The following is a 19047-nucleotide window of genomic DNA, read 5'->3' as shown; positions in this document are numbered from 1 at the left end:
ATGCAACTCGCCTAAAATATTCCCATCAAGTCTTTACAATATTGTGGTGTTGCAGAGAACAGAGAAAAGCTGCTATTTACTGTCACAGTAAGCACTGGGGATGCTAAGCTGCCACAAGAGCAAAAGCAAGAGCCAGAAAACACACGTTTCAAACCCTCTATATCAGCACCAGACGCTCGATATGCTGGGAGAAGAGAAGATAAAGAGTGACAAAGAGAGAGAGAGAAAGAGAAAGAGAGACAGCGAAACACCTTTAGATAAAAATGTTCATGGATTTAAACATGCACACATCATCTGCTGAACACCTGAGCAGCGCAGTCACTGCTCTCAGTACATGTTACATAGCATTGCGTTTTCATTTCATGGTGCATTCATTTCTTGTAGTTGACCTGTGCTATTTGAACAAAACTTAAAAGACTGGATTTCCCATAATGCAACTTAATAACATATTTTCGTTAGGCCCACCGTGCCTGATAAATACCCACAATTTAATACATCTCCAGGTTGTAAAGCAGACATTCTACTATATGCTAATGTTAGCTGGCTTGACATGCTAGCTCAAATTCTGGTCTCGCTGCAGTGTAAAGAGAAGCAGTATCTGTTCATCTCCATTCACGTCTTGTGATTGATTTTTCTGCACTGGCCCTTAATTTGCTTCGTGTTGTATCTGAACGCAGATCAACACGCGCAATATTTGTGAGGGAGAATAAAAGTGCGGTGCTATGCTGAGGTGAGACTGACAGTGTATCATTGAGAATAGTGTGCACACTAACTAAAGGATGTGAAACCATAACAAACGCATGAAATTAAATCTAGAGATAGCGCTAATGGTCACATAAACCCAATAAACGATCCCTTACTCTCAATGATGTCACCCAGGCCCTGGGCGTAGAGGAGGTCTTTCAAACGAGACACCTCCTCCTTCAGCTCGCGCACCAATCTGTTGTTGGGATCTTCATTGATCACGGCGTTACAGCGAATCTGTTTGGCGCGGTCTGCGTACCTGTGGGTGTGAGAGAGGGATCATTGGGCATGTTGACACAGGTGAGGGACGAGACAAAAAGACACACACACACACACACATTCACACATTCACAATCCCCCTGACATCACACATCCACAGGATTCTGCAGCCTGGTGCTGCAACTCCTGCAGGGTGTTTGAAGTGGGAAACTGATGCAAGCTGCTGAGGAAAATGTGTATCGCACAACACTTTGGTCTCACTGGCATCAGTGTCCTTCAAAGCCACATTCAGCAGCGGTGAAAATGTGTTGTTGTCTGTTATCTACCTGAGCGTGCTGAGGGTCTCATCGTAGTTGATGTCAGCCGGACTCAGGGCAGCTACCATCGCAGTACGAGAATTCCCCCCTGACACAATGAAGGAGAACACTTTGGTGCCAGTTTGTCCCGAACGAATGGATCAGTAAGAAACATTAGCTTGTCAAACAAAGAAATATTGTGTTCATACCCAAATTTTCTCTCAGTAGCCAGGTCAAAACTGAATCTCTGTATGGGATGAAGCTTTCCACTTTCTTCTTCTTTTTATTCTGTGTATTAAATTAAAACAAAATCTAAATCAATGTTTATAATGGCATTTAGGTTAAGAAAAACAATAAATAAATAACTAAATAAAAATGTCTATAAAAAAATTGAATAGATTACCTTATTCGACCCAGAGTCCTAAAATGAAATAGACAGTAAAATGAACATGTTTATCTCACATAACATCTGTTTTATCTTACAATGTACCATATGAAGATATAATACATACCACTTCTGCCAAAGCAGAGATGACTTTTCCCAGTGTAGTGAGAGATTTGTTGATATTTGCTCCTTCCTGTGATAGAGCAAGAAGCAGAGAATGATGTTCACGTTGAAAGAAAACACCCTGATTAAGTTCTTTACTCTGGATATATATTAAATCATATCGTCATCATAGTGTTTGTTTCCCATACAGGAAAGGAAAGGTGTTTTCAGGTCGTGTTGAGAGAAACATTTCACCTTAAGCCTGGTCCCTTTGGCTCCAGTAGAATCCGCCCTCTCACTTCCAGCCAAATCCACCAAACTTATTTTGCTGACCTGCAACACAACATCCAATAAATAAACTGCAACACATTAGCTGACAACAAAAAAAGCTAAAGCTATTCATCTTTATACCAGAGACAGGTTTCATTAAAAAAACGTTACTTTATCGTTACAGCATGACCTTCAAGCAATCATTGATTTCCAATTCACGACAAGATTTAAATCAGTGTCATCAATCAGCTCAGAGATAAGCGGAGGCAACAGATCAATGTTAAACAAGTTCACTCAGGATGCGATAAAACTCTACCTTCTCAGAGGTGTTATCAGTCTCAGCATCATGGCGTTTCTGAGTGAATATGATGTTAAAGACAGCATGCGAGCGACTGCTCGTCTCATTCATGTTGGTGGCGGCCACAGTCCTGCAGAGACAGCGAATACATTTTTTATCAGTTTGTACAGCAAGCTGATAAAGCAAATTGCTTCCTGATATTTCTATTGTAGGTACGACAAACAATCAAGAAGCAGAATTCAAAGTGCAAAAAGGTAGAATATAAATGATTAGCTGAACCTTTGCATGCATTATAAAGAGCTTTAAGTTCCGTCTTTGACTTTTGAGTGTCTGCACAGCTATATCCTGCTCTTACAGTGTGTGTTCCTCCACTTCGGAAATAAGATTCACCAGACCCTCTACAACAACAGAGTGAAGTGCCTGAATGAATAAACAGCTTCATCACCTGGCCTTGTTGCCAGAGTCCATCAGGTCCTGGATGTCATTGTAGGAGGTGACGGCCAGCTTAGACAGGTCCTCTACATAAGGCCCCATCAGAGGATGCTCTCGAACACGCAGGTTCCCTTTGTTTTTGGGGTTCAGTAAGTCCCGCACGCGTTCACAGTAGATTTCCATGTAGCTTACCTGTTCAGATTCATAATATTAGCTTGAGAATTTATAACAGGTGTCAGATTCAGACATACTGCACATACAGCGCACCTGAATTTGTATTCTTAGTGTTTGTGTCTACCTGCCCAGGGACTGCAGATGGAATTGAGCTAGCAGCTAAACCTGGTGCAATACGTCTCCTCTCTTTGTGTGAGATAAATGTTTTTTTCTACATGGTCTCTGATAAATGTAATAAACTAAACAGCCGGTGACAGAGGGAACCGATGCTTACCTCCACAGAATAAGACATGCTGTTGTCTGTATTGTCACTGATCTTAGTAAAAAGATCTTCACACAACTGGAAGGAGAAAAATAAGAACATTATTTACACAATTGTTACATCTGAGAAATTCAAAAGCATCTTTCCTTTGATTTATTATCAGTAATGGTCAAGCAATCACAATAAGTCTGTACCAGGGGAATGATTCCTTGTTGGTCCTTGACATCCTGTTTCCCCATCATGGTGTAGGACTTGCCAGCGCCTGTCTGACCATAAGCAAAGATGCAAACGTTGTAGCCCTCGAAGGCGTGCAGTAACATTTCCTCTCCGATGTCTTTGTACACAAGCATCTGAGAGGCATAATTGACGTCCTCGGGCTGTGGACAGAGATCAATAATCAGCCACTTAAATCTTAAACTTTCTCATAAATCTGACAAATACAACATGAAGCAATCCACAATAATGCAAACGAGTGTGTGCGTGTCTTTGTTGGGGTGTCTGTACAACATCTGTGGGGGTGCAGAGAGAGTTACCGAGGTGTGGGACCAGTAGGAGTAATCAAAGTTGAAGCTCTTGTTGTCTTTGGCCTGCTTGGGGTTGATGATGGCTGAAAGACAGGACAAGGAACACGGGTCAGAGGGAGGGTGAGAGCCGCCCACGTGAAACTGTATCTGAGCTGTGTCGGTGTCATGTTGTGCTAATAGAGCTGCGAAGGCCTTAGTCGCCTCCTCTTCACGTACCAATAGTGATCTTTAGTGTTTGGGCCTCTGCACTAAAGCCAAACATGAGACTGCAGATGTATTGGGACATGAAACCTATTTTTAAATATATACTGCAGTACATGTACATTGTGGTATATCAGTTGCCATCTACTGCTGCGGATTAAACAAACAGTAGAAAAACAGTTGCTTTTAAACATTGAATCAATCAGCAAAAAAGGCTTTAGTGAGATAATAGAGATACTCACTACTGACCACTGATAAACTGCCTTTTTGTTCTACTTATTTGTGCAAGTGATGAGTTTAGGTTTGATTTAAAGTTTCATGGTGACATATTATGAATCAAACTCTAAAGATACAAACTTGTGAAAGTATGTGAGCATCTGAGAAACTGGGAAATATCATGCGCATCAAAAACTGGACCCCACTGGTGGTGCTGTGAGGCTGCAACACTCATCACACACCAAAAAACAAAATTGTTGGATAAAAAAAGAAACAATTTTACTGGTCTTACTTCCTATTTTCAAATGTGCAGTTTGGCCTGATGGTGGTGCCAGATTAAAGGGCCTTGTTGTTACCTACCAGGTTTCTTTATCTACCAGTGGCCATTTTAGGACAGCTCAGACTCAGCTTGTCAGGCTCAGCTCATCTTTCAACAGTCTCAAACAACCACCAGTTGTCCTCTGTTAGCCTTCAGAAAGATTCTACCTTAATGAATCTTATAATATTCCTTCTTTCTGGACTGTCAGAGAAGCACTGATATAATCTGAGGTTGTTGTGTGTCCACCACAGTGTCCATTTAGCTTGGATCGAATCAGCCGTTCCAAACTTCCATTTTCTACTCAAACAGGACAATACTTTCCCCAGTACACATTAATTACTTCAAATTAAAATCAAATCAACACAGTGTGGCCTTCTTATGGATTTCATAAATCACAAAGAATCCCAGTCTAAACAATAATATTCTGATCTGGTAGATTTACATCCCCAGGATGACCATTGATGACTCAAGCAAATCACCTGGCAAACCTGGTTAAATTATGATGCCTGTTCAAATCATTTCCTACCGACATCCGACCTAACTTGCTATTAGATACGTCTGCTCAGTGACCCTTTACAAGTGAAACTAAGACACTCACTCACTTTATGACGATAACGAAGAATAATATTCTCAAAAAAATCAACATGAAGCAATGGCAATGAGGGTTTTATAGAAAAATGCTTTCAGAAACAAATAAAGCCTGTGTGATGGGAGGCTGGGGCCTACTGTCTGTTTCTTCTCATGATTTAGAGAGACATTTTACAATTTACACTGCGTAGTTAAAGGCAAAATATCAGATACAACAATGCAAATTACTCCTGTTTTTTCTAAAGGTATCTATCATACTCACGTATTGAAATCAAGAGGTTTTAGTGTGACTATTTGCACCTGGTAGCATGCCCACCCAAGAACAGTATATCTGGTGTGGTCTGGTGATGCCAACTATGAAAATGCTTCCTCCCGGCTCCCAGAGCTCCAGACACTATTTTTTCTTCTAATGCAGATGCGGTCGATAGTAGAGGAAAAGGCCCAGAGCTAAGTACACTCTCAAGTAAGTGTACACACTATCATTTCCTCTCTACGCTGCTACTGTGTTTCCAGCTATGAAATATAGGCCAGTGTGGCTGACTAGGGTTTCGGGTTTCAGGCCCATTCCTCACCATGACAGAGAGACGAGGCTTCATTTACTGTGCGTGATGTGTTCACGTACAAATATGGACATAGATGCACCAGAGATTCACTACAGTTTACACAGAGTGCTCTCTTTCATATTAATCCAAGTAGTGTATTCTGCGCTTATTAGTGTCATAAAATACATGAGGTTTGCCACAGCTACAGAATCAATTTCATTAATCAACTAGAAATGCTTTCCATACTGCTCATTTCCCCTGCTGCGCACTGTCTCCTGCCACAAATGGTCTTCTACGGTAATGTGTCATGACATCAGACATCATTAGAAATTCCAGTTAGACCTAAATATCTACTTAGAATTGGAGGGTCAGCTAACATTGACCAAACAATGGTTATTAATCCCTCCACTCATGACATTTGTGTATCCGGGATTGGGTTGAGCTCACCCTTGTTACCTGTTCCAGTATATTGTGGTGTTGTAGGCCATTACAAAGCCAGACTGCTCACACATTCTGGAAATAAGATGTGGCCGTGCAGTTGTGTACAACTTAAATAATAAAAAAATATAATATAAGATGAGCCTTTATTGATTCAGGTTTCGCAGCAGTACAAGGACAGAAATAAGTAAAAAATAAATCATTAGAATCTGGTTGAATAAAACATTACTTAATAGAGGCTTTTCACCTTTCCTAACTAACCACTTTCCAAAGGGAATTGTGTGAGGTGGCGATGCAGGTGAAATACTGAAAAAATATATCATTGTGTCACTGCACCTTGCTTACTTTATCTAGTAAAAAGCAACAAGCTACTACTTATGTGTTTATACAGAATTTCTGATATGCAGCATTGAAGGAATATTGGGTTTAAGAGCACTCTGTGGAATGCCTCTATAGTTGTATGTATGCGTCTATAGTTGTATGTATATATATATATATATATATATATATATATATATATATATATACATACTGTCTATCTAATACAGCCTGACAATGAATGAAGGTCCCACAAGGTCTCAGGCTGCCACGCGGTAAATAACGCTGACGTGGTTCTATAAAATCTGGACTCTATAACGGAAGAACGCCATCAAATAAACCAAATCTAAAAGGAGACCTGGATTACTTTACCAAACCTCTAAAATGAAAAGTACATCAAGATCTGACTACCCAGAAGCAGAGCCTCTGCAGTACGACATCCTCTGGTTGCTTACTCATCTCTGATTGTGGTGTGATTCATACAAGATAAGCGCCCCCCCCCCCCACATACTCCAGCACCGGAAAGAAAAGCGCCTTGCTCTCAGACAAGGTAATTACTTTAGAGTGGCACTGATTGGCAGCATATATGAGGGTTACAGTGAGACATGAGGCAGGGCTGCCTATTTAAATTGAACTCAGTGGCTTGGGTGAGGTTGCCAGTGGTCACAGCTTGCGTGTCAGAGAAAACCCTGAGGCCGGTTTTAGCAGCATTTTAAGCACACAGAGCACGTCTCCCGTCTTCATCATACTCCCCTTTACTACCTGTCTTCTCCTTTTATTACGGAAATGCCTTTTTAATCACGAGGTGTTAAGTTTATAGACGACGGCAGGTCTGGAAGTCACGTCATGGAGGGCAAACATAATTAGACAGCAGCTCATTTTTCTTCTGGCAGTGCGCTCAATTAATAATCAATTTCATTTGACTGATAATTTGTTTAGTTAATAAAATGTCAGAAAATACTGAGAAATGTCCATCACAATTTTCCACAACCCATGTTGACATTTGGCAAATGGTTCAAAACCAAAACATGCATTTTAATATCATAGAAGATTAAAAAAAAACAAGCAAGTATTCACATTTAAAAACCTGGTGCCTGTGATTTTTTGGGGATATTTTTGCTGAAAAGTGGTTGACGGCTGATAAATTTTCTGTCGATCGACTAATAGATTGATAATGTAACAATTGTGCATAATTTTCTCACACCGATCACTTTTCTATTTAAACCATTTTACTATCAAATACACAGTATTACTGCTGAATAATTGTGTATTACAAAGGGATAGTTATACTGCATATTACATTTGTAAGTGCATTGCATTACTTATTACAAAGGGATAGTTACAACTTTATTTTTAAGATCTTCATGTTTCGTTGAAGACACTGTAGGGTATGTTTTAAATAAATCTAAAAGCACTGACTGATTTCTTCAGTGATCAGTGATTTTAATTCCCAAAAATGAGTATTGGAATTTGGAAATAGATAAATACTGTATATTTTGATGTATCCCTAATTAAAAAGAATGTGCACTTTATTTTCACCAGGTGCGATGTTTGGTATGATCACTTTTTTTAGAACGACACCACTGCACGTCATAATCACTGTCAGTGATGCCCACGTTTTATCCAAATTCAAGTGGTGATCTTCTGCTCTAGTTTAATTCTAGTTGTCATACTTCATATTTTCAGCAGCCTATTATGGCACACTCCATGTTTGTCTTTGTCATAGCTGCTGGGTCTTCATAATTGTGACTGAGTGATGCTGGTCAGACTGTCACGGGTGACCTGCCCCAGTCAATAGGAGAGGAAATGTGGCTGCGTCAGCAGGTCTAGCAGAGGCGATGTGAACCCACTGACAGTGACTGGAGGAGAGCCACATAGATGCTATATTCAGCAGCAGCAGTAGGTGGTTTGTTGTCTGCAGCTTTATGTTGTGCCAAATTAGCATTATGGAGCAGTAAACTTTATGCTAATGAGGTCTGCTAAAAATTAAAAGAAGCGGCATGAATCTACTCAACTGTGCCTAAAATAAATTAGATTTGCAGGAATTTGTTTACAGGGGCATGTCCACATCAAACACATATACCGAATATACCACAACATACATTTGCCGGGGGATATCATCATTTACCTTTATAGACAATACCAAGACTTCTAATAGTTTTGAGTCAGTCCAGTAGTGAAATGTCTTAGTTCTACATATTTTTTGCTGCAATATAAATCTAAATCTATCCACCAAGTATATGCAGCCAATAGCTTTCTAAAGAGAGACGTATTTTTCCTTCAGGTCTGTCCCTTGCATCTTAATTAAGGTCAGCGTGGGAGGGAAGATCTCTCAACCAACAAGATTACTGCCATTCTCCTGCTTTGTGGGAACCGAGCTATTGACCCACACATGAGTGTCAGAGAGCACAAAGCAGAGAGCGAGACACACACAAAAAACCCCACAACTCCTTCCTCTTCTTCCTTTCCTCAGCCCAGACTACAAAAAGACAAGGGGGCATTTATACCCAGCCTCTGTACCCCCTCCAGACACTGCAACCAATGGGCTTTTTCATGACATCAGTCTGCTCACATCCTCCAGTCCACATCCAGAGCCATTGACTCAGTTTGGAAGAGAACAATCTGCTCTGCTGAAAGACCTGTATTCTCACTGAACGCTGCTTTGTCTTCCGATGTAGGTCCAAAACAACAAGAAGGTTTCTAGTCCTGCTGACTTATTGGTAAAAATAATTTCTGGATTTTAATGTAGATTGATTGAACAGAATTGTGACTTAGAACTGACAAAAATCTTTTCATGTAGACCTGCTTTTATCCGTAAAGTGGTCAAGTGATCTTTTGCACATTCTTGTGTTACTTATATTAGAGGGCATATCTATTTCTGGTGTGACTGTAATCAATACATCTCAAAAACCTACATTTCTGAAAAACAAACACCAGAAGCAGCCAAGTACATTAAATTTTTTTTAGCTGTAAATGTTTGGCTCCCCATCTTTTTAATGGAGGAGTAATCAATGGTATATGTTATACAATGCCTACAGCCTGATTGATGTTGTTAAATGAGCCACAGCACAGTTTGTACTGTAAAAGCACTATGTTGGGTTCTCTCAGGGGGTCTCCAAACAAACTCGAGTAGTGAGTATTGCAGTCAATAAGCAGAACAAATAAACAAGAACAAATAAACACCATACTGATTATCATGGAGGCATGCCAGCAAAATTCACTAAAATTCAAGTATTTTCAAGTCACATGTACTTGGATAACTTGCTTAATTAAAAACAATAAACAGGCTTTGCGTGATTAGCAATCAAATTCACAGATAAATCAAACAGGACATCCCCAAGGACATTTCATTGGTATCCACACTGTAAATATATTTCCTGTGGACTAGAGTATCTGATCTAGGTTTACACTGCTAAAAGAGACCCTGCTGACAGCAAAAAGGTCATTGTCCACTGCTGTAGAGACAGAAGAAGGAGCTATGTGCCAAAGCAATAACACCACTCTTACTGTAGGTATGTAGTCACCGTCATGCTGTGAAATCCTTGATTCTCTTAATTTGACATTTTGTGAAGATTCAAAGTATCTAGTCTAGCAGGTAACTACGTCACAAAATGCAACAAATCACACAGTTGAAATATGACGGCCCAAAAAAGCCACCCAGCTTGTTGTCTAGTCACCCATGACATGAGGAAGGAGGGGGGAGATGGCTAAATTAGGCCAAACGGTAAATATTTCAGGAAGCCTCATTCATTATTGACAAATGGCTTTACCTTGCTAAGCAGACTACGTATCGAGTATCTTTCCAGTCTCCTCTCCACCAGAGTCCTCACTCTGTGCACTCTATAACCCAAGGAATGTGGGGTGCTCTGAACTATGTGCTTAAAAAGCGTACAACATTTGGCCACAAAAACAGAAAACTTTACTCTAGTTAGATACGAGTACACAATAAGTGACACTGTTTATTAGGGTTATTCTATATGGACAAAATCCTTCTGTTTCTTCCAAATATATCTGCCATGCATATTTGCATTAGTGGCAGATTTGACCAGAAAGATGAATTATAAAATGTTGATTAAGCATCTGGCTTAATGTGGCCACATAAACAAATAACAGGCCTTGTGTTGATAAATTAAGTCAAATATGCAGGAGATTATGTCACCTACATCATGGTCAAGAGATTTCCTGAGCAAGTGATTTCATTTTGACAACTGCTCTACTGCTCGCTCCATTAAGTAACTGAAAAGATTGGCCCTGTAGTCATTGGACAGTCGTCAATCTTGCAGACAAGCTCAACAAGATGACATTTTCTCTATAGGTAGATTCAAATTAACTCCTACAGTATCTCAAGAACCCGCCTCTGAAAATATAGCTGATTCAAAATAAGTTTCTTGCTCATATGTCTTGGAATAGGTCTTGCTTGTTTACGGGAGATTTACATGATCACCCCTGGTACTATGCAGGGGGAATTTATCTTTTCCGTAATCCTCTCGCACAGAGAGGTCAGAGGTCAGGGTCAGCAATAGCTCAGAAAAGCCTGAACCCGTGCCTTAGGGTTGAAGAAGGATCCCCCAGTTCAAGCTCACATCTGGCTGGATGCCTTCTGCCAACCACTTTCTACACTTCTGATGCCCATACAATCTATCTAATTGATCCAACATTTAAGACAATGAAAACATAAAACAGAACAAGTACACAAACCACACAATTGTTGTACAAAGTACTTACTGGTGGTGTTTCCAGACATCTGAATGATGCATTTGCTGTCTTTCCCGATCTCCCTTGAATTGAAGGGGCGGACACGCACCGCCACCTTCACAGAGGCCCCTGCCATGGTGCTTTCTTCCTAGCACCTTGGGGTGCCTTCTTTAGTGCCCAGGTGTAGGGCCTGCAGGTCTGTAGAAGGGAGCAGAGTGTGAATCCTAATTCATATAATTCAACAGACAACAGACCTTTTTTGGCATGTGTTACGTTATGCTATATTACAAAACTAAGGTCTTATTTTTACATTTGTGTTAAAAACTGTGAGGCCGAATATTACACCTTATGGTTGACGTGATCAGCACAATAGAGGAGGGCAGGGCTCTGTGGCTGTAACATGAAAAGACCATGCATGGTCAGCTACAGCCACGGGAGATGGATAATAAAGCTAGCAGTAACAAAAGAAGTGCAGCAGCAGCTAAATGTCAGGATATTTCCCTGGATGACAATGGCACTGAAACCGGCCACAAATCCAGGGTCTGGCTCCATTCAGCAGCCCGGTTTCATGAAACTCGTAACTCGTCATACCCGTCCTCCTAAAAGACTAAATATGAACATAAAATCACTGTGTGATTTTAGTGTGTGTGTGGTGGCATCGTGGGTGTATCAAGAGCAACCATGACTCATCATCCGAGGCGATCAAATTACGATCATTTAATGTTTTCATCAATAAGCTTTAACAGTGAGCAATATGATACAATTAGCTTTCACTGCACGGCTCAAGTCTAACTGTGAATATTAGAGAATAATCATAATTCATACCTTATTAATAAGAGAACGTAATTTCTTTAACTTAATTTATGCCCAAGATTTGGGATAACGTTGGGTCAATATTAAGAGTATGTTCCTAAGGTTTGTGACTCAGATGTCTGACATCATAATTGAGTGTTGTAAATTTGCTGTGTCACCCTGCTTCCTGGTACATCCTCCACAGCTGACACCTAAACGGATTCATTTGTGAGATGCGTACGAGTAATGTTGTTCCACTGGGAAAAACAGCATTTTGGCTTTTTGCGGTGCAGCCGTTTAAGTACACTGAGGACAAATTGGGATTAATAAATAAAATGGACTGAACAACATAGAAGATTCAACATCAAAGTCAATGTTGTTTTGACATCTGAACTGAAGTGATGAAGATGAAATCCACATGCTTATCCCATGTTCACCCACTGCAACAGAATATCTTGTGTAAAAAGCAATACTTAAAAGTACAACAACAACAAAAAAATGAAATCTGCTTCTTTTTTTCTTCTCCCCCATCAACATCCATAATCTTCTCATACAGATGCTCAGACCAATCAGCTGATGGTGCAGCTCAGCTGGGCGGCCACCATTTTCCCGGTGACAAAGACTAATGTAATATACCATGCTGGTGCTGGTGTGTAGCATATTTGAGCATGACGACAGTTTGATACAGTTTGACCTTACCGCTCATAAAAAAATAATACTGAATTGGTAGCTTTCTAGCATGACAGCAGAGCCATAAACCACAGGTCAACGCTGGCTTAAGGCCCATATTTTGTTCGGCTAACACTGATTATTAATTACTGTAATAACTGGGGAAAAATACTATACTTCTTGCGTCATTTTCAGAGCTTGTGATATAGCCTAGCATCTCTTCTATTAGCAGTTACGGCAACTCGTAGTTTACCTTTCGCTCAATGACAGGGCATTTCTTCCCGTCGCCCCGCTCACTCCAATTAAAAGACATTTTATCAAACAATATAAGCAATAAAATAGCGTGACAGTAGCCTACATGTGCTGTGTTAGGGAGCAGCTTTAATGTCTCTATACTAACGTTATCTTTCCGACATTGACAGCCTCCTTCAATGGCCGCACCCTGTGCCCATCTCTCTTCCCAGGAGATTTAACACTAAGTAAATAAAGACTGTGTCATTAAAACTGCATTACCGGGGGGTCGGTGGAAAGATTTAATAAATAAAATTAAAAAAAAACAACAACAACAACAGGTAAACGTACCTCCGCAGTGCCGACAACGTCTTGCTCCCGTGTACGGACCGTTTGTCGTGCTCGTCTACCTTTATTATCCAGCTCCGTAGCTGCTTCAACCTCCGTCGGTCTCTCCTCCAGGTCTGGCACTGCCCCTGCTAACAGCCTCTCCTCTCCATGAAAACGGGAAGGGCTGAGGGTACCGCCGACGGTGTCTTGTAGACTAACCCACCAACCCACCCCCCTCTGCCCTGCCTTGCCAGTCGGGGACCGAGGAAGGAAGGTGGCCGGTCGGTTCTTTGGATGGTCGGCCGCTTCTCCACACTCCAAAGCGGTCAAAATGGCTCTGTTGTCTCCCTGTCTTTGGTAAGGATGCTCGAGCTCCACTGAGCCGGTGACATCACCACTGAGGGAGGTAACAGCATCAATGCAGTAGTGGGAAGAGAGAGGGAGGAGGGAGGGAGGGGAGGGGGAGGCTAGGGAGAAAGACAGGGAGCAGGATTAGTATCCCTCTTAAAACACCTCACATAAAAACTGCTGCTGTGTTATACTTTTTATTTAAAGTTAGAAACAGAAGATAGCAGGGATGCAATAATGTTTCTAAAGGGGTAAAGCAGCCAAGTTTACTCACAGGACTGTTTTAAATGCAGGGGACAATAGGAGCACAAACCCGCATTTGTTATGAATAGGGTTTAGTAGGTCAGGCCAGGGACACCAAGCTGAGAGGAGACAAACTGGCACAAAGCAGGTCTCCGCACCATGGACACTGCCTGCTCAGAGAAGCACGCCATGTAGCATCTCGCAGCAGAGCCTGGCCACAGAAACAGGATTATACTGTAGCAGAAATATCATCATGTTTCCTTTGCAAATGTGGTGTTCCTGCATGCCTCTCTCTGAAGGGATGTGGGATGTCTGCATTGCAGTTTGAAGGCTTTTTCAGCCAGTTGTGTGCCTACACCCTCCGTCTACTGCAGCACGTTCTGAAAGTTAAATGGTAAACATTAAGCTCTTTTTCACAGCAGACGTGTTGACTTGTCATAGTAGGAAAGTACATGTGTTCCTAATATCATTAACCATGGCTCTGTTCTATTCAAGTGTCCCAGCATGCTGCAATACCAGGACCCTTAAACTGAAGTAGCTAAATGGAATTCAGCCATCGTTAAATGTATTATTTACACCTGTGCTTTTCCTACTGTGACATGTCACACTGTCTCGGCAGAGCCTGGTAGCTCATGAGCTGTTACTACAAACACATGTCAAAATGCCTATTTTTTGTGTGAATTTGGGGATTTTAGCAACCTGGGGGACATTAACGTTCAACAATTTAGAAAAGTAACACATAACAGTATTTTATAGGCAGATTTGAGTATTTCTAGACTAAATATATTTAAAGTTTACTTATTTTAGACCAAAGAATGAATGAAAAAATATCACCAATTCAAATACTTGCAAACACTTTTTAAAGAGATTTTATTTTTGCTGTCTAATCAAAATTGAAGGGGAGCGGTGTGTTGGACTCGGCCTTGGAATAGAAGTGCACATGATGCAAATTAGTAGAAATGTAATGTACAATTCTCTTAAAGGCTTTAAATGCTACTGAGCTGCATTTGAAACAAATATCTGTACCTCCTGTAGCATCTCTTACAAAGATCAATGTGACATTTAAATATCAGCATAATTTGAATTTATACACAGTTTAAACAGGAACTTATGTTGATGATTAATTAAGGGGGATTTTTTATTTATTTATCTTATAATGGGACCTCTATTTAGCCAGAGAGAAAAATATCAATATTTGTAGTTCAGCCTGTGTAAACGTTAGACCGAATAAGAATAGAGTGTAAACAGACACAGATGAAATGCTACGCCTGGAGAGATATTCTTGTGGCGAAGCTCTTAGACAGTCATTGTGCTGATTGGTGAGATGACAGCGCCGGGCCTAATAATGTCAATATATCCTTGTGCCAGGGACCTGACCTGCACACTACAGGATTGTAGTAATGGTTACACAGATCAATACACTTTCTTTTCACTATCATCGCCAAACAGCTCTACAAGGTAAAAGAGTACAATGCAGGTAAAACAGTACAATGCAGTCTGGATTCTGCCTATACTGTATGTTAAAGTATTCCACCTATTAGTTGAAATCAATTTCCACCCAGAATGTGAATAGGCTTATGGATATTATGGCATGCTGGTATTAAGATAAACTACAGTTGCATGAGGATTAGCAGCAATAAAGGGTTGTAAACAGGAACTATCTGGTGGTAGGATACTTTGGCTGCTCAGGTTTCAGCCTGAGTGAAACATAATGCAATTGTGTTTTCTGACCTTGCTCTTTGCACAGTCCTACCGTTCCTACTGCTCTCTCTCTTTTTCTCACGGACACTCTTGCTTGATGTGTAACATCTCTCCTGGGCCCCCTCTGTCTCCTCCACTTTTGTCTGATGCAATTGCTTTATTTAATTCATCAACATTAAGATTTCAAGGTCTAATCCGCGCAAAGAAAGAATATAGCCTCCTGCTTTGAAGTGTAGCCACGGTCTATCAACGTCACACAGTAAAACATTAGAAGTGAGTGAATCACAACAGATAAAGAAGGATGATGTCACTCGCATTAATCACCACATACTAGACAATGTACCACGTCTACACTCTTCCTCCCTGTTTTAAAGTGAAGTAGGCCAGGCTGAAGGCTCAGTTTTATAAGTGAGCGTAAAAAGGTAATGTCTTTTGATTATTTAGGAGCACTAGCGTCCACTAAAGGAAGCTGCAGGAGGAGTGGTGGTATTGTTTCTGCCCCTTCCAGCCTTCCAGCTCTGCTCTGCCATGTCTAAATTCAGTGGCACAGGAGCCTGAATAATTTATTGGCTGAGTGAGCTGTTGCCTTGAGCCTAGTGTGAGAGACATGTTTTCTTAAAGAGGCGCTCTTGGTGTGTATTGGAGCACATTGAACTCCCACCCTAATCACATTCAACATGGAAACAACAGGGACAATAATATAATTGAATTATAAATATAATCCACTGAATGATAGATCACTCCTCCTCTCAGGCTCAGTTAAAGAAGCTCCTCATTTTGATTGGAAAAGATTAAAAGAATAAAATGGTGAATTCTGTTTACACATTACATTAATGCAATAGTAACCAGTGGATGGACAATGACATGCAGCAGTTAACCAATAATAACCTAATCATATTTCATCCAATTTTGATATTCTAGTTTTAATAGTCTAGTTTAGTGAATGATATTGGACGCAATACAAACACACACTCACACACTCTCCCTATTATGATTTGCTGAGTTCGGGACGTGCAGAGGATCCTCTAAAATGTAGTGCAGTAGAAGTATAAACTTGTATAAAATGGAAATATTAAAGAAAAGTACAAATACCTCAACAGTGCAGCACTTGAGTAAATGTACTTAGTTACTTTCTACCATTGGGTATTCTCATCTAGCTTGTATTATGTTTGTGATGTCAGTCTTGCTGTCATCATTGTCAAGGTGTGGGAAAATACAGTACGTCACATCCTGGATGCTGCCTGTGAGATGAGCGCCCCCTGCTGGAATAAAAAATAAATGAACTTTTGACAGATGCATTAAAAAAGAACCACAACAGCCTTAAATCATAATTAAAAAGGTACATTAAAGCTCTGTCTGACTCATGTCAATGTCACATCAGAACCATAGTGATGACTGCCTGCAAGCTTTGCTTTCATGTCAAAAGAATTTGTCAACTCTCTTGGCAACTGGTTTGGTTGGCACATCACCCCCTTGTCAGTGGTGTCTTTGCAAACCTCCTTCACTGTCTCGCAGTGGCTCCAGGGCAAATACTTTAATTTGACTAATTTCTCTCTGTGGCATCTTCCTGGCATAGAAAACTGATTTGGAACGACAGAGCAGAGGTAGATCAGTTTACATCAACGCATCAACACATTACCTTTGGTTCTCTTTTGGTGAATTCCTGCACATTATCATGTCCAGCCTGACACACTCCACATAACATCAACTGTTATGATATTAAGTGCAATTTCAACAGGAAATAACTCAGAGGCAAAGAAAAACACCCCACGTTTGTCTGTATTAATGGAGAACGGTTTATTGTAGAGTTCAGTGACATATTGGAACGCCATCATCCTGATCTCAGTTTCAACAAAATATCATGACAAAAGGAAAGAATTCTTTCAGTGACAGAAGTATTTGGTACAGCAGGTAGGTTACTGACATTTACGTCACTTGCACCGCACAGACCACTTGCACAGTGGTCACCTCAACATTTACCACAGTTTACATCCATCACAGCCACAGGGGGATGACTGGCTTTGTCTAACTGGCTTAATGAGAGCAAAACAAATCTATATGTCCACAACCTTGAACATGGAATGAAAAACACAGATAGTCATTGTTAAAAAGCCTTTGTAAATGACCGTAAGATGCCCTCCTTTTACTTATATTGCTCGCATGAGAAAAACTCTTGTATTAACGAGGGTGCTCGTTAATACAACGCAATACCCTGCACAGAATAATTCATACGCACAGTGCAAAACTGTGTCGAGAACATTTGTTAAAATCCCTCTTACCACAGAAATATTATTCTTTGTCCAATTCAAGATCGCACTTTTGAATCCGCTTGATTGGCAACACTGCAGTCTATCTTGCTGGCCGTCACAGGATTTGTAGGTTCACGACTCAAACTAAAGTAGCATACTGTAAATGACACTTGTAAAAGTACAACTGTTGCTATGTAACGAATAAACTTGTCACTATTATGGACTAATTCAAAAGCTTGTATCACTAAAACACTATTAAAATAAGTCACTCGTAATAAATGATTATTAGGCTGACATTTAGCAGCACCTTTCAATGGTAACATTACAGTACCAGGTGTACTGTATTGTAATACCTTCATATATTTGCAGGGATGGACACACAGGACTTCAACACAGTCTTAAAGCCACTGTTACCCTGCCATACCATGCATAGTGCACAGGATCAATGCCCGGTGTTTCCACATAAAAACACATCATTAGGGCATCGTGTGGTGATTTCTCAATTACTATAAATGTAGGATATCTAACTACTTGAATGTGAATATCTAACTCACAGCAGCCGAGAGTCGTTACTACGTGTGATTTTAGGTGACGAGTGAAATTTTGGGGCATTATTTAACTATTCCCATGGTAACTAATTACAAGTTTGTCATTTTATTTCCATTGTGAATATAGTAAGTGGCCCCTTTGTGATATGACTCAACACCCATTTGCAATTTGACAAGAAAATATTGAAAATTTAATTAGGAAAAGCACTACTCATGAAATAACTGCTGAAAAATTAACAACCCATGGAGTCCTTTATAAGAATATATAAAATCAAATATTAAATTTGACTAATCTTTACCTTATTTTCTTTCATTATATGTGATATGCTCAAATGCATGTTTTTAAAGAATGTGGAAAAACACTATTACCTGTGTCTTTTATTACTATTATTGTAAAGTTTCCATTAAGGGAAATATGATCTCATTAAAAAAGTTACTTTTATGTGTTGAATTGGGAGGGGGAGGCATGACTGAAGTCCTCCAAATACACAAGTTAATGAGGAAAAAGTGTTACTAGCTAGCTAATACATTTGGGTGTGGAAAACACTTAAAAGGAACAGTTAGAGATTTGGGGAAATATGCTTGTTTGTTGTTTTTCCCAGGGACAAGGACTGATATCAATTTCATCTCTCTGCATCTTGTTCAGAAACAGGCCAGGGATGAGTTTAGCCTAGCTTAGCGCTAGGACAGGAAGCAAGGGGAAACAGCTAGCTTAGCTCCCTAAAATTGAAAAAAATGTACCTTCCAACAAGCTCAAAGATGTCTTATTTATGCAGGTTATACTGTTTATGAACACGCCATAAAACAGAAACTTCTTAACAGTTCTGTCCTACCGGGCTTGTCCAGTGGATGTATTCACTAGCTTGCTGGCTAACAAGACAAGTCTATACCGTTATCATAGCTTTGGAGTTTT

General features: G+C 40.2%; 1 protein-coding gene across 1 annotated transcript in view; it reads right to left on the bottom strand.

Moving 5' to 3' along the window:
* The window catches only part of kif1aa (kinesin family member 1Aa), a 32217-nt gene extending 21058 nt beyond the window's left edge, over window positions 1-11159 (bottom strand). The window contains exons 1-12 of the mRNA XM_070908865.1: window positions 11054-11159; window positions 3716-3789; window positions 3377-3559; window positions 3195-3260; window positions 2760-2938; window positions 2333-2444; window positions 2002-2079; window positions 1772-1837; window positions 1663-1680; window positions 1469-1547; window positions 1290-1368; window positions 861-1003 (exon numbers count right to left, since the gene is read on the bottom strand). Coding sequence (XP_070764966.1) covers window positions 861-1003; window positions 1290-1368; window positions 1469-1547; window positions 1663-1680; window positions 1772-1837; window positions 2002-2079; window positions 2333-2444; window positions 2760-2938; window positions 3195-3260; window positions 3377-3559; window positions 3716-3789; window positions 11054-11159 — 1183 coding nt within the window. The remainder of the gene's footprint in view (window positions 1-860; window positions 1004-1289; window positions 1369-1468; window positions 1548-1662; window positions 1681-1771; window positions 1838-2001; window positions 2080-2332; window positions 2445-2759; window positions 2939-3194; window positions 3261-3376; window positions 3560-3715; window positions 3790-11053) is intronic.
* Between the last annotated feature and the right edge of the window lie 7888 nt (window positions 11160-19047).

The sequence above is a fragment of the Enoplosus armatus genome, chromosome 7, assembly GCF_043641665.1.
Source record: "Enoplosus armatus isolate fEnoArm2 chromosome 7, fEnoArm2.hap1, whole genome shotgun sequence".
In the NCBI taxonomy this organism is placed as follows: domain Eukaryota; kingdom Metazoa; phylum Chordata; class Actinopteri; order Centrarchiformes; family Enoplosidae; genus Enoplosus; species Enoplosus armatus.
The sequence above is the reverse complement of the archived record's forward strand: the minus strand, read 5'-3'. Positions and strand labels throughout refer to the sequence as shown.